The 15,512-nt window shown below is 41.1% G+C and overlaps 1 protein-coding gene across 5 annotated transcripts in view; it reads left to right on the top strand.

Annotated features, from left to right (window-relative positions):
* The window catches only part of FYB2 (FYN binding protein 2), a 111,341-nt gene that overhangs the window by 24,931 nt on the left and 70,898 nt on the right, over nt 1–15,512 (top strand). For all 5 annotated transcript variants that reach the window (XR_013520111.1, XR_013520110.1, XM_035251622.3 and 2 more), the window contains exons 2-4: nt 4,763–5,510; nt 8,503–8,664; nt 10,379–10,412. Coding sequence is in view for 3 of the 5 variants with exons in the window: in XM_035251622.3 (XP_035107513.1) it covers nt 4,763–5,510; nt 8,503–8,664; nt 10,379–10,412 (944 nt within the window). In the remaining 2 variants the exon portion in view is untranslated. The remainder of the gene's footprint in view (nt 1–4,762; nt 5,511–8,502; nt 8,665–10,378; nt 10,413–15,512) is intronic.

The following is a 15,512-nucleotide window of genomic DNA, read 5'->3' as shown; positions in this document are numbered from 1 at the left end:
ATGCTGCTTTACACAGAGTGGTCATGAAAGAGGAATCAGTTAGAAATTGTCTTTAGCTGCTCACCAGGAAACTCATCAGTAGTGCCTCACCAACTCTGAAGACCAAGCCCAATGGCATTGAGACTTGGCCTCTCCTTGCTTCTCCAGGCTCACATAACTGCACACTGGGGCTTCAGTTATATGGAACTGCTGCTGCTTCCCGTATATGTCATGCTGTTTCCAAGGCTGTGCCTTCTGTGTTCATGCTCTGGACTGACTTCCTCTGTTCTTTGCTTGGCTGACTGTTTAAGCTGGGAAATCCCCTCTAGCAAACCTGCTTGGCAACCAGGTTTGCATCATAAGCCCCTTTTCTATGTTTCCTCCACAGAGTTTGTGCTGTATATTTAATAAGTCCCTGTATTATGTTAAAACAACCAATTTGTGTCTGTCTCCTTCATTTCTGAGTTCTGAAAGGTCGGATTGCCTCATTCATCTTCATAGCCCTATTATCTAGCACATAGTAGGCAATCAATAAATATTTTGAGATGACACAAGTTAAAGTTTGAACAAGCAGGAATTTGCTAGTTCAAGAAATTAGAGAGAAAGATGAGCATTGGAGGCAGCACATTCAAAATTACAGCTACATGAAAGGGCAAAACAGGTTTGGAAGAGTGTCAGCAATTTGGTGAGGCGATGTGGAAGAAAACGTGCTGGGGGAAGCACCAGTGTGATGTTGGAGCATTAAGAGGGTTGGGATTAGGGTGAGTCTTGTATGCTAATCAAGAGTTTGAGCTTATTTGAAAGCTTTGGGGATGCCAAATTGAAGGTTTTAAATCATGTAAGGGACTTGTATGATCAGATGAAGAAGTTTGTCTAACAGCTGAGTAAATGGTGGATTAGAGGGCTAAGAGTGGAAGCAGAGACCATGAATAACTCATTCCAAGCAGTAAGTGAGGAAGAATAAAAGGGGTTCATGGGCTGCTTAAGAGTACAGATCAATGGGATCCGGGGACTAACTAGGGGTGGCAGCTGAAAGATGAAACATGGTTTTAACCAGAAGGACCCCATAGCCACCTTCCAAACCATCTTCATGCAGTTTTCCTCATGTCCTCAAACCTGAACTTCCACCTATGGCTGATGAATAATCAAAAACAAAATGCATCACATCTATTTCCCTTTGGTTGTAAGGAAAATAAAATCTAAATATTAGAGCCAGAAGGGGTTTCGGAGATCAGCCAGATCAGCCTCTAATTTGATGTAAGACTGAGCTAGAGAGAAGAAATTACTTTTCTACTGTAGCTCGGAAAATCAGTGGTAGGCACTGAGTCACTATTGCATAATCCATTTATTTCTCCACATAGCACTTTGCCTCTAGTATTTTCTTGTGTAATTGCTTATTTCCTGCCTCTCCTTGACATTACAACAGAGCCCTTGGCCGTGTAAAACAATGTTTGGTCTGGATGTAGATACTTCATGAACATGTGTTGAAAGAGTAAAGAGCCAGGTATAATCAGGTTTGCTCCCCCCAAACCAGTGATCTTTGCACAGGATCTTGGTTTGGAGGTTATCAAATCCATAATTCTATCTCATAGGGCTTTGCTTACTTAATCCTACAGAGACTAAAATCTGCTAAGCAATAACATTATACAGTAGCAGTCCATGTGGCTTCAGATAGTGAAGAACTGAAAATAATCATTGTATTACTTTAAAAATATTAACCACTGACAAACTCATACCCATTAGGATGGCTATTGTAAAAACAAGTGTTGGTGAAGACGTGGAGAAACTGGAATACCTGTACACTGTTGGTGAGAATGTGAAATAGTGCAGTTGCTATGGAAAACGGAAGGGAGATTCCTCAAAAATTAAAAATAGAATTAACATATAATCCAGCAATTCCACTTCTGGGAACACACTCAAAATAATTGAACATAGGGTCCCAGTGAAATATCTGTAAACTTCTGCTTATAGAAGCATCATTCATAATCACTAAGAGATGGAAGCAACCCAACTACCCATTGATGTATGAATGAATACACAGGATGTGTTGTATATACACTATGATATATTATTTACCTTAAAAAGGAAGGAAATAAGACAGTTATAAGAAGACAAATACTTTATGATTCCTCTTATGCAGTACCTAGAATAGTCAAATTCAGAGACAGAGTGTAGAATGAGAGGGCAGAATACGGAATTGTTTAATGGATGAGGAGTTTATTTTTGCAAGATGAAAAGAGTTCAGGAGATTGGCTGCACAGCAACGTGAATCTACATAACACCGCCAAATTGTACACTTAGAAACAGTTAAGATGGCATGTTTTATGTGTATTTTACGACAATTTAAAAAATATTTATCATGGAGGTGTGTATATCAGTTATTTCATTTGATTTTTACAATAACCTTGAACTGCTGTCAGAAATATGTTTTCTTTTATAGCGAGGAAAACAAGGCCTAAGGAAGTGAAGTGAATTGCCCAAGGCACATAAATGGAAATGGCTAACAGAGTCTCACACTCAGTTCTCCTGATTTCATGCCCAGTGCTGGCTTCTGCTGCATCAGGGGAGAGAAAGTGTAGTTGAATTAACTTGTCTGCTGGGTGTGTGTGGGTGTGGGTATGGGTGTGGGTGTGGGTGTGTGTGTGAGAGAGAGAGAGAACGAAGAGATGAAAAAGGAGAGAGAGTGCATGTACTTATGCTCCCAGACACTTGCTTCATGCTTCTTGTTCAATTTCCCTCCCTTCCAAAATCTTCAGAAGGCAGGTGTGAGTCAACTGTAAATATAGTGAGAAAAGGTTGCCCAACATTTCCTAAGCCAGTGAAATCAAAAGTCACTGCCATGGAGATAGTCTGTGTACATGAAATTAAAAACCTTTAAGATAATCAGGAGAGGAACATGGCTCTTATTTTTGCAATGGCTCCACTAGACCTTATCCTACCTCTTGTGAAAGAAAAAGATGACAAAACACACTTATAAAATCTATAATGCAGGTCTGGCGCGGTGGCTCACGCCTGTAATCCTAGCACGTTGGGGGGCCAAGGCAGGTAGATCACAAGGTCAAGAGATCAAGATCATCCTGGCTAACATGGTGAAACCCTGTCTCTACTAAAAATACAAAAATTAGCTGGACGTTTGGCATGCACCTGTAGTCCCAGCTACTCGGGAGGCTGAGGCGGAAGAATCGCTTGAACCCGGGAAGTGGAGGTTGCAGTGAGCCGAGACTGTGCCACTGTGCTCCAGCCTGGCAACAGGGCAAGACTCCGTCTCAAAAAAAAAAAAATCTAATGCAGTCTAGGTGGGAGGAAGAAAGAGTAGCAGGAAGAACATGGAGCAGGAGTTAAGCCTATACTTACCTGTCCCGACTGCCAGTCAGCTCACTGTATAAACCCATCATACTCCTTCCTCTGTCCCAAAGACTGGGCTCCCATTACTACCACAATTTTCATATAGCAAATTGGAGTTGAATTTAGAGGGAGGAGCATGATCAATTCCCAAGGAGAGTTAAAAATGCAAGAGGGTTATCTGGTCTCTGATAAAGAACTTTTTATTTAGCATGGACCTACTATGTGTCAGGCACTGTAATGGACATTTCACATATAATGACTCTAATCCTTCTACTGTTTGATGACTTATTTTTATGAGGCACTTGGAGGGAAGATCAACATGTTTTCCTAGAGGAGAAAGAGTGAAGTCTTAATATGAACATAGGTCTGTCTAGTCCCAAAGTTTGTTCTTTTCTCCACTCCATAATGTTAAGTTCAACAGCCGAGATAGAAAAAGCTATGGAAGTACCAAGGAGACAGGAAAGAAGTTAGATATGTCTGCAATCCATGGGTGCAAGCTTTTTATTTAGGCTTTCATTTTAGGTTCAGAAAGTACATGCACATGCTTGTACATGGGTAAATCGTGTGTCACTGAGGTTTGGTGTATGAATGATTCCATCACCTAGGTAGTGAGCATAGGACCTGATAGGTAATTTTTCCACCTTTACCCCCACCTTGTTCCTTCACCCTCTCAGAGTCTCCTCTGGAAACAATGCCTTTTGTTTCCATCTTTATGTCCATGTGTACTCAATGGTTATTTCATACTTGTGAGAACATTCAGTATTTGGTTTTCTGTTTGTGTCCTTTGCCCAATTTTTAATGGAATTATTATTATTTTGCATATTGAATTAAGTTCCCTAGGTGAAATATTGATGGAGAAGTAGGCAGTGAATTGCAAGAAAGGTGTTGACAAGCTGATGGGGATGCGTTTGGTGAAGGAAGAACACAAAGCAAACTCCAGGTGGTAGAGAGTAGGAGGGTCTAAGAAATTAGAAATAGGGCTGTTTGGTTTAAGGGTAGTCATATTTAGCTGTGGTTGGAGATCATAATTCTGCCAACTTTTGAGCTTGTTGGGACAACATTGTGAAGAACCTTGAATTCTGTATGAAGCAGTTTGGAATTTATTTTCATAGGCAGTAGAGAGCCCTCAAAAGTTGTATCAAAGTTTGCTGTTTTTAGTACTATCTATAGGTGTTCTTTATATGCTATGAGAAAATTAAACATCCCTGGAGTGTTTAACACAGAAACAGTGTTTTCATTCTGTCTCTTATAGACAACAGCATTGCTGGCTAACATTGCCCATTAGGTAAGCAGTTGCATTATATCAACAGCTAGAGCACTTTAACACAGTGATTCAGTGAGAACTCAGGTACGGTAAGATCAGCTAATCACACTGGAATAATAAGATACTTGTTTTTTGTTTGTTTGCTTTTCATTTTTGTTTTTTGTTTTGCTTTAGGAAGGGGTAATAAACTTCAAGGAACTTCGAGCCAAATTTCAAAATCTTGATGTTCCACCTCTTCCAGGACCTATTAAATTCCCAGCAGGTGTTTCTCCAAAGGGTGACATTGGAGGCACACAGTCATCTCCAATTTTGACCAATGGAAAGCCCCTCTCATCCAGCCACAAGCAGCTTCCACCATACTGTCCCAGTAGTGAGTCCCAGCCTCTTCAACCTCAGAAGATAAAGTTGGCTCAGAAGAGTGAAATTTCAAAATGTTCTAACTTCCTAGGACCTCTAGGAAAGTCCACGGTATGTTCTGCAGTAAGTTCACAGAAAGCTTCTCTGCTGTTCGATGTGACTCAATCAAATGCTGAGATAACCACTACGGAAAAAGTAATGGTGGCCAATAGCTTCAGAAACAAACTCTGGAACTGGGAGAAGGTTTCAGCTCAGAAAAGTGAAATGTCATCAGCCCTTCTCCTTGCCAACTGTGGAAATAAGTCCTTCCATCTGGAAGGACAAAAATGCATGAGGCTTACTCCAGAGGAACCCAGGAAAAAGCTGGAAACAAAAGGAGCCCAGACTCTTCCTTATCAGAAGAACTTGGTGACCTCCCAAAAATTACTTACCATCTCTGAAGATCCCTGTTTTCTAATTTCTCAACATATCAGGAAGAGCTGGGAAAACCCACATCCTGAGAGGAGCCCAGCAAGCAGCACCTGCCAGCCTATCTATGAGTGTGAGCTTGCCAGCCAGGCTCCAGGTAACAAAAGTGATCCCCATGGGAAGGGGGCTAGGGAGGGGTTAGAAATAACAGGGTTTTTCTACTTTAAAACCTGTTATTCAGAATGGTTATGTATGTGACCTGGGCAGCATTGCTCCAAACTCTCAGCGTGATATTCTATATTCTAGCCCTACCTGCTAAATTGAAATCTTGGGTCTGGGTAAAGTGCTTAATCTTCTGGAATTACATTGTGAGATAGTTTTTGGAAAAACCTGGATTTGAATCCTACCTCTGCTTCTTACAAGCTGCACGAATTCAGGCAATCTATGTAATGTAACTTCTTAGAGCCTGAGTGTTCTCTTATAACTCAAATCTGTCACCAGTCGTATATCTTGGTAAACAACACGATTATCCTCATGATTTCTCAGGCCAAAACTTAGGAGCCATGCTCCATTTCCCTTCTCCTCCCTCATTCTTCACATTGAATCTATCAGCAAGCTCTTGGTTTTGCCACCAAGCTCTTGGATCACCTCAGTACTATGTAAGTTATAAAAAGGATAAGGACTGGCTGGGCACGGTGGCTCATGTCTGTATTCCCAACATTTTGGGAGGTCAAGGTAGGAAGATCACTTGAGGTCAGGAATTCAAGACCAGCCTGGCCTATATGGCGAAACCCCATCTCTATTAAAAATACAAAATTAGCGGGGCATGGTGGCCTGTGCCTGTAATCCTAGCTACTTGGGAGGCTGAGACAGGAGAATTGCTTGAACCTGGGTGGCAGAGGTTGTAGTGAGCTGAAATCACACCATTTCACTCCAACCTGGGCAACAGAGCAAGACCCTCTCTCAAAAAAAAAAAAAAGAGAAAAGAAAAAAAAAGATAAGGACTATCTGTTTTGCTACCATATTCCTATTACCTAGAATAAGAAGACCAGATTGAGTGAGTCCTCAAAAAAAATTTGCTGAACAATTGATTGAGTAGATGGAAGGATGGGATGTATGGATCGCCTCCTTACAACTTAGTATGGTTTCTTTTTGTACTTAGAATAGAATCCAAACTACTTGCCTCGTGGTCTTCATGGCCCTGCATGCTGGTCCCTGTTATGTGTCTTACTTATCTCCTACCTGTCTTCCCCTAGCTCTTTGCCCATAGTCAACACACTAGATTTCTTGCTGTTCCTTAAACAGACTTTGTAAAGGGCCTTTGCACTTGCCATCCCCTCTTCCTCAAAAACTTATTACTTTAAGCTTTCATAGCTGCATTGAGATCTAAGTTCAAATAAAACTTCCCAAGTTCAGCTTTCTCTATCCTCTCCATATAAAGTGTGCTGCCTCATCAGCAAGAGTTCACACTTGTCATAGTACCTTGTTTCCTTCATAGGACTAATAGATCTCTGTAATGATCTTGTTTGTTTATTTACTTGTTTATCATCAGTCTCTTGTTATTAGAATAGAAATTTATGAAGGTAGGACTGTATCTGTTCTTGTTCTCAACTCTATCCCCACCTCCTAGAACAATGCTTGGAATATAGTAAATAAATAGTTATTGATGAAGGGATGAAGAAGAAGAAAAGGCAGATGGGAAGAAAGATGTATGGGAAGAAGGGTGGATGGGAGAAAGGAAAGAAGGATGGATTATCTACCACCCTTCAGATGGAGGATAATTATCTACCATCCTTCTGAAATGGAGCTATTGAGAGAGTTAAATGAGATAATGAATGTTAACTGCTTAGCACAGTGCCTAGTAATAACTAGAAGCCCAATTAGTAAGTGATAATTAATATTCACTATGTCTTCTTCCTAATTCGATAACAAGTTTTTGACAACGTGACTTGGAATTAAAGCCTAAGAAGGGCCTGGGTTTCTGAAGCTGTAACCCCCTGTGGATGTAGCAATAAGGAAGCTTTCCCTCCCTTCCTGTTTATGGAGGAGAGCACAGGAAGTCTCCCAGGGGTATATGCAAAATGCTAGGCCACTTCTTAAATTTTAGCATGAATGGCACATGTCGTCAACGACATGCGCCAATTTAGAAATCAAAAATCAAGGCAGTTGAATTACATAAGATTTTGTGCTATTTTCAGTGTAAAGGGCAAATATGATTGTCATATATAATATTAGACTTTCTGTTGGAGTTGGATTTAAGAGTGCAGAGAATAAATATATATAAAATTGGAACTTTCCTGGAAAATTCCAGGACAGGTGCCCAGACATCACAAAATCAGCCTTGAAGCCAGTCCTAGGCTGTGAGCCCTGGAAATCCCAGATCAGTTCTTATTCCTCTTTGTAGAGCTGGTATTACGTGCATGTCATAAACGCTCGAAGAATCCTTTCAGTTAATAGTCACGGTTTCTCTCCTGTGAGGTAGGCCATGTGCTTGGTGCTGGGGGATCCGAACAACATCATCTCCACCCACAGGAACCCAAGTTTAATGGGAACAGAGACCAGTGCCTCCAATGCGCCATGGTATTGATGTACTGGTATTAACGATGTGCTACAGGGATACAAGCCAATGTTGATTTTGGCCTTGATTCCTGTGAGAAATCAAGAAAACCTTTCTAGAGAGGGGGTGTCATTGAAGCAGAGACTTAAGATAATGAATTGAAATTTGCCAAGAATGGGAATAGTGTTGTTCCAGAACTAAGAAAACATGGACAAAATTTTGGATATATGAGAGTTTTTTAAGGCTATCTAAATTAAATCTGGTGGAGAAGCCAGTGATGCATATGAAAAATATTTGTGTTTTAAGTGGGGGGAAGCAAGGCATATAATATGCCAAGCAAAGAATTTAGAAACGCAGATGGGGGCTGTGCGATATAGAAATGGCAGAGACGGAGTGACCAACGTCATGCTGCGGAAATCCTTAAAACAGCAGCATGGCAACTGATCAGGTTTAGGTATTGATCAGGGCACCCTGGCTGTTGGTGGAGAATAGATTGGAGGCGACTGAGATGGAGGCAAGGAAACCAGTTTTACCCAACAAGATATGAAATGGAAATAATCAGAACTTATATTTTTTTACTGTCTGTGTTCAGGAAAACAGCCAGATGTCAGGCACCACCACCTTCCCAAAATGAAGCCACTGCCCTCCATCGATTCTGTGGGTCCTCCTCCCCAAAAGCCTTCAAGGCCCCCCACTGTGAACCTCCAGGCCTTTCAGAGGCAGCCAGCTGCTGTTCCCAAGACTCAAAGGGAAGGTAAGGAACTGCACAGGGCCCTCCATGTGGCCAATCAAGAGTCACTTCTGTCTCCACATCTTCTCCCAGGTGACAATGACACTGCTGCTTTTCCATGAGGCTGGACATCCATCACTGCTTACTCTCATGCAGACACTATGGCAGCTTGCCCATGAAATGAAATCTCTGTGGGAATTGGCCCCTTGCTGCTCCTGGACCAGCCCACTTCCCCTGAGAGCAAAGCATTTGATCACCGGGAATCTGTCCAAGAGGAAGAAAATAAAGTTGCTGAGCAGGAAGGCATTAAACCTTTGTGTTTCCTGCAAACCTGTGTTGTCAACACAATTGGTGCAGGAGAAGTGGGGCGGGAGTGAAAAGGGAGAAAGTCAGTGTGAACTTGACCTGACATCCTTGGGGGGGGGGGGGGGGCGGGCCTTAGGCCTCTGTAATTAATTGAAAGCCTACAACCTCAAACCCTCCGATCCCTTCCAGAAACTGAAACATCCTTGGAAGTTATTTTTCTGTGCTATTTTGTGTCGTCTTCTACTATTTAAAGGAACACCTCTCATCCCTCATCACTCCCACCACAATCTGATCTTGTTGACATTTTCAATGCCTTAGCGTATGTTTGTTCTAATGAAACATGGTGAACATACACTTTGGGACAAAACGTGCTGCTGAGCTCTCATTTGCTTTACTGCGGCCATCAGCACCAGCAGACGGTAGGTACACTGAGAGAGCTAACGCAGTCTTTGTTCATTTTAACCGCTTCGGGCAACTTTACGGTTAAATTACTCCAACTTCATGACTCTCAAACTTGAGTGTATATCAAAATCAGCTAGAGGTCCTATTAAAACACAGATTGCTGGGCCCCATTCTCAGAGTTTCTGGTTCAGTTGGTCTGAGTTGGAGCCTGATAATTTGCCTTTTAACAAGTTCCCATGGGGTGCTAATGCTGCTGGTCCAGGGACCACATTTTTGAGAAGAAAATTTTATATGGGGAGATAGGCTCTTATTAGTGTATTTTACTGATATGGCCACATCCAAATCAAAGAAGGATAAGTGTGATTTCTATACACATTAACTAATTCAGGCCTCCAGTAATCTCTCTGAATGAGAGAAAATTAATCAGACGACATAGAACAAAGTGCTAAGATTTTTGTGATAAAATGGACTTTGTAGATCCCAGCTCCTGTACTCACTAGCTATTTAAGTTTGGGTGTGTTAGTCACTGAGACTCATTTTCCTTATCTATAAAATGGGAATAATTTTCTTTATCTGTAAAATGGGGATACCACTGATTTCCTAGGATTATTGTGTGGATAATGAGACATGATGCCTGGAAAGAGCTTAAATGGTGCTTGGCATACCAGGAAGTGCTCTGTAAATGTTCAGTGTTATTTCAAGGAAACATTGAGCAGTTATCTCTGTACCAGGTCCTGTGATGGAAATGAGAGATTAAGAGATAAACCCCACAGGGGTTCTGGTCTTTAAGGAGGTCAAAGTCTAATGCAAGAGATTGTACCCATAAGTAAGAAATTATACCGTAAAATGTAGGTGAGTGCTGCAATGGAGGGACAGGCATCCCCTAGTGCTGGGGTGGAGGGAAGGGATGTTTGGGGCACAGACAAGCTTCCACTCTTCACATTATCTATGGGGTCATCGCACAAGCAGCATTCACCTTAACCAGGCTGCTGCACACTCCTGTTTTTTACTCTGCCTCTTTCTCTTGCAGTGACTGTGGAAGAGGGCTCCCTATGTTCAGAGAGGTGAGTACATGTTCTTTAGTTGTGTAGGAACATATCCCATCACAGAGGTTACTTAGCCTGCCCCACAGAAGGCAATTAGCACAAGCCAAGAATCTTTATTTCTCAGAAGGGTTTTTCAGAAAGTGAATTTATAAGCAATAAACTGCAACGTTTGTTGTAAACGAAAGATTAAATAAATTGCATTTAACTATGTGCTGACGTTAAGTTGCAAAGATAGTCCTCAGAGGTACTTTTTTTTATTATACAGTTGGGTTTAGTAAATTGAAATATCAGCCTTCATAGTCATAAATCGAATTAGAGGCTAAAGAATGCTCTGGGCAGCTAGTGTGATGTTAGGAATCAGTAATGGGATAAAGAATGTTCTATTTTCGGTGCACTTCTTCCAAGAATTTTGCCATAGAAGTATCAGTTCATTAACTCACTTAACCAAATAATATCTATTGAGACCTTTGATGTGTCAGGCACTCAGCTGGCCATTTTATACAGATTTCTCATTCTGTTGCCTCAAGAGGGGTGCACAGTTGCTGCTGCCACTCACATTTTATAGCTCTAGACACTTGGGCTCAGAAAGTTTGCCACTTGCTGAGCCATGATTCCAACCTAGATGTGCCATAACTTCATTGATTATATACCTCACCTCCCTCACAAAGACGTTCCTGTTCTCAAAAAGGTTAGTCTTAGAAGGAAAGCCAAACTTAGCAACAAATAATCATATGACTTACTCCTTTATCAAATGTTTATGAAGGAAAAGTGTGGTAAGTTTTCTAATAAGGAAAGGATAAGATTTAGAGATTGCACAAGGGAGGAAGTTGTTACATTTCCTTGGGTCAGGGAAGTCTTTATAGAAGTATCAGTTCTCCATTGCTAAAGTAATGCTACATGCTAACAATAAAACTTTCATTGCATACCCTACAGCTGAGTCTGTGGGGTACAGCTGATCTAGGCTGGGGTCGGCTGGGGGTGCTCATATGTCGACTGCAGGCTATCTAGACAAGTTTGCTGACATTGGCTGAGGTGGCTCACACATTGCGGGAAGCTTACAGTTGGCTGATCTCCGATTGCATTGACTGGGATGGCTGGGCACCTTGACTTGGCACCATCTGTCTCTCCTCATCTAGCAAGCTAGTGCAGGGACACTGTTCTTACAGTTGCTGCTAAAAGCAAGACAAGCCGAATCACAAAGCATTTTGCAAGCCCTTGCTGTGTCACAGTTGCTAACATCTTATTGTTCTGAGCAAGTAATGTGGCCAAGCCCAGAACCAGAGTGGGAGGGTGCTGAAAGTTTTCTGGCATAGGGCAGGGATGCAGGAAGGAGTGAAGAATGGGGTATTAATCCACTCAACCTATCCCTGAAGAGGAAACATCTGAAATGAGTATTGAAGATGCACATTTGCAGCAGAGCATGGAAAGGGACACTGTAGGTAGAGGCAACACATCTAATTTGTGTGTATAGAAACGGAATAGAAATGGGATTGTAGAGGTAAACAGGAACCACATCTTAGAGGATCTTGTACAACAGGAAATTGATAAGACAGTCTTGTTCAACAAGGAACTGATGGCGTGGTGTTAGACACAATTTACGTGCTCTGGGAAGTCCTGGGTTAGTCGTCCCTTTGAAAGAAATAAATGACATCACAAGAAAGGTCAGTGGAGAAGTGTTCTCTGTGCATTTATGTAAAAGACAGAAAATAATCTAAATAGCTCAGGCAATGGTTTGAACCATTTACTCAATGAACATAGTCCCAGTATGATAGTTTAAAGGGAAAATCTACTCTGCTGTGCTCTCAGTCACTCTTGGTTCTTTCATATTGTGAGCATCTCAGTAGGATTAGGAGTGTAAGGTGACTGTTGTGTTTAACTAGATACTTGTTTTCCCTACTGATTGGTTCTAATCTAAGCCAACCCCTTCTCTGGCATTTAAATCAAAGAAACAGTAATCTCTTTCAACATGGAGGACAAACTTGCTGTGATGACCCATTGGTCAGTCTCCACATGGTACCTACCATCTTCCTAAGGGATTTACAGGGTCCATTTTGACTTTTCTGTACTTTCACACTGATTTCGGAACCTAACCTCCCTCTGAAATGAGGTTTCACCAAACAGTGATTATGATGTGGGTCATAGTGCTGAAACAGTGAAAGACAAAAGAGATAAAGAAGGCCCAGAAAACTTAGGGAAACTTCATGGAAGATGAATGAACTGGAACTGTATCCTCCGTAATAGGTAGGATTAGGCAGGTTTACTTATGTGTTCCCTTTTGTGAGACTATAAAGTGGTGAGGCAGGGTATTGTTCCCTGATAGAACCACTGGTTCTGACATGTAGTTGATTTGCAATATAGTTGATGGGTGGATGGTTGAATGGGCAGATGGACAAACAGACAGACCAATGGATTTTTATTCTATAACAAATACATAGAACATGTTTGAAAGCAAGGATGTTGAGAAGGATAGACAAAAGGAGACTCTAAAGAGAAGGAAATAAATAGATAAAAATATTCTAATATATACAAATAAGAGATGAGGTTGGATCCTACAATGCATTAAGTGCCATGGTAAAAAGTTTGGAGCTTATCTTGCCAATGGTGAGTTAGTCTGAACAAGTAAATGCCATAATGTGCAGTAGCTTTAGCTATAACTTCCATGGAAACTGGCACTTATTTGGGAAAAATATCTTCCATGTTCATGGTATTAGTCTTCCATTCAGATATTAGATTAGAAATAGTATATGTAGGCTCTCATTACTAGGATATGTGCTGATTTTCTGATGCAGCCAAGCCACATAGCACAAAGCTAATGAAAGCCTGGGTTTTTTTTTTTTCCTTTCTTTTTTTTTTTAATTGCATTTTAGGTTTTGGGGTACATGTGCAGAACATGCAACACAGCTGCATAGGTACACACATGGCAGTGTGTTTTGCTGCCTTCCTCCCCTTCACCCACATTTGGCATTTATCCCCAGGCTATCCCTCCCCAGCTCCCCCCCACCACTGTCCCTCCCCTATTCCCCCAATATACCCAGTGTTTAGTACTCCCTTCCCTGTGTCCATGTGTTCTCATTTTTCATCACTCACCTATGAGTGAGAATATGCGGTATTTCATTTTCTGTTCTTGTGTCAGTTTGCTGAGAATGACGTTCTCCAGATTCATCCATGTCCCTAAAAACGACACGAACTCGTCATTTTTGATTGCTGCATAATATTCCATGGTGTATATGTGCCACATTTTCCTGATCCAGTCTATCATCAGTGGGCATTTGGGTTGGTTCCAGGTCTTTGCTATTGTAAACAATGCTGCAATGAACATTCGTATGCATGTGTCCTTATAGTAGAACGATTTATGGTCCTTTGGATATATACCCAGTAATGGGATTGCTGGGTCAACTGGGATTTCTATTTCTAAGGCCTTGAGGAATCGCCACACTGTCCTCCACAATGGTTGAACTAATTTACACTCCCACCAACAGTGTAAAAGTGTTCCTATTTCTCCGCATCCTCTCCAGCATCTGTTGTCTCCAGATTTTTTAATGATCACCATTCTAAATGGTATGAGCTAGTATCTCAATGTAGTTTTGATTTGCATCTCTCTAATGACCAGTGATCATGAGCATTTTTTCATATGATTGTTGGCCTCATGTATGTCTTCTTTCATAAAGTATCTGTTCATATCCTTTGCCTGTTTTTGAATGGGCTTGTTTGTTTTTTTCCTGTAAATCTGTTTGAGTTCTTTGTAAATTCTGGATATCAGCCCTTTGTCAGATGGGTAAACTGCAAAATTTTTTTCCCATTCTGTTGGTTGCCGATTCACTCTAGTGACTGTTTCTTTTGCCGTGCAGAAGCTGTGGAGTTTGATTAGGTCCCATTTGTCTATTTTGGCTTTTGTTGCCAATGCTTTTGGTGTTCTGGTCATGAGGTCCTTGCCTACTCCTATGTCCTGAATGGTTTTGCTTAGATTTTCTTCTAGGGTTTTTATGGTGCCAGGTCTTATGTTTAAGTCTTTAATCCATCTGGAGTTAATTTAAGTGTAAGGTGTCAGGAAGCGGTCCAGTTTCTGCTTTCTACACATGGCTAGCCAGTTTTCCCAACACCATTTATTAAACAGGGAATCCTTTCCCCATTGCTTGTTTTTTTCAGGTTTATCAAAGATTGTATGGTTGTAGATGTGTTGTGTTGCCTCCACTGCCTCTGTTTTGTTCCATTGGTCTGTATCTCTGTTTTGGTACCAGTACCATGCTGTTTTGATTACTGTAGCCTTGTAGTATAGTTTGAAATCCGGTAGTGTGATGCCCCCTGCTGTGTTCTTTTTGCTTAGAATTGACTTGGCTATGTGGGCTCTCTTTTGCTTCCATATGAAGTTCATGGTGGTTTTTTCCAGTTCTGTGAAGAAAGTCAATGGTAGCTTGATGGGGATAGCATTGATTCTGTAAATTACTTTGGGCAGTATAGCCATTTTCACGATATTAATTCTTCCGAACCATGAACATGGAATGTTTCTCCATCTGTTTGTGTCCTCTCTAATTTCATTGAGCAGTGGTTTGTAGTTTTCCTTGAAGAGGTCCCTTACATTCCTTGTGAGTTGTATTCCTAGGTGTTTTATTCTTTTTGTAGCAATTGTGAATGGCAGTTCATTCTTGATTTGGCTCTCTTTAAGTCTGTTATTGTTGTATAGGAATGCTTGTGATTTTTGCACATTGATTTTATATCCTGAGACTTTGCTGACGTTGCTTATCAGTTTCAGGAGTTTTTGGGCTGAGGTGATGGGGTCTTCTAGGTATACTATCATGTCATCTGCAAATAGAGACAATTTGACTTCCTCCTTTCCTATTTGAATACCCTTTATTTCTTTTTCTTGCCTGATTGCTCTGGCTAGAACTTCCAGTACTATATTGAATAGGAGTGGTGAAAGAGGGCATCCTTGTCTAGTGCCAGATTTCAAAGGGAATGCTTCCAGTTTTTGCCCATTCAGTATGATACTGGCTGTTGGTTTGTCGTAAATAGCTTTTATTACTTTGAGATACATTCCATCGATACCGAGTTTATTGAGGGTTTTTAGCATAAAGGGCTGTTGAATTTTGTCAAAGGCCTTCTCTGTGTCAATTGAGATAA

The sequence above is a fragment of the Callithrix jacchus genome, chromosome 7 (assembly GCF_049354715.1).
Source record: "Callithrix jacchus isolate 240 chromosome 7, calJac240_pri, whole genome shotgun sequence".
Lineage (NCBI taxonomy): Eukaryota > Metazoa > Chordata > Mammalia > Primates > Cebidae > Callithrix > Callithrix jacchus.
The sequence above is the reverse complement of the archived record's forward strand: the minus strand, read 5'-3'. Positions and strand labels throughout refer to the sequence as shown.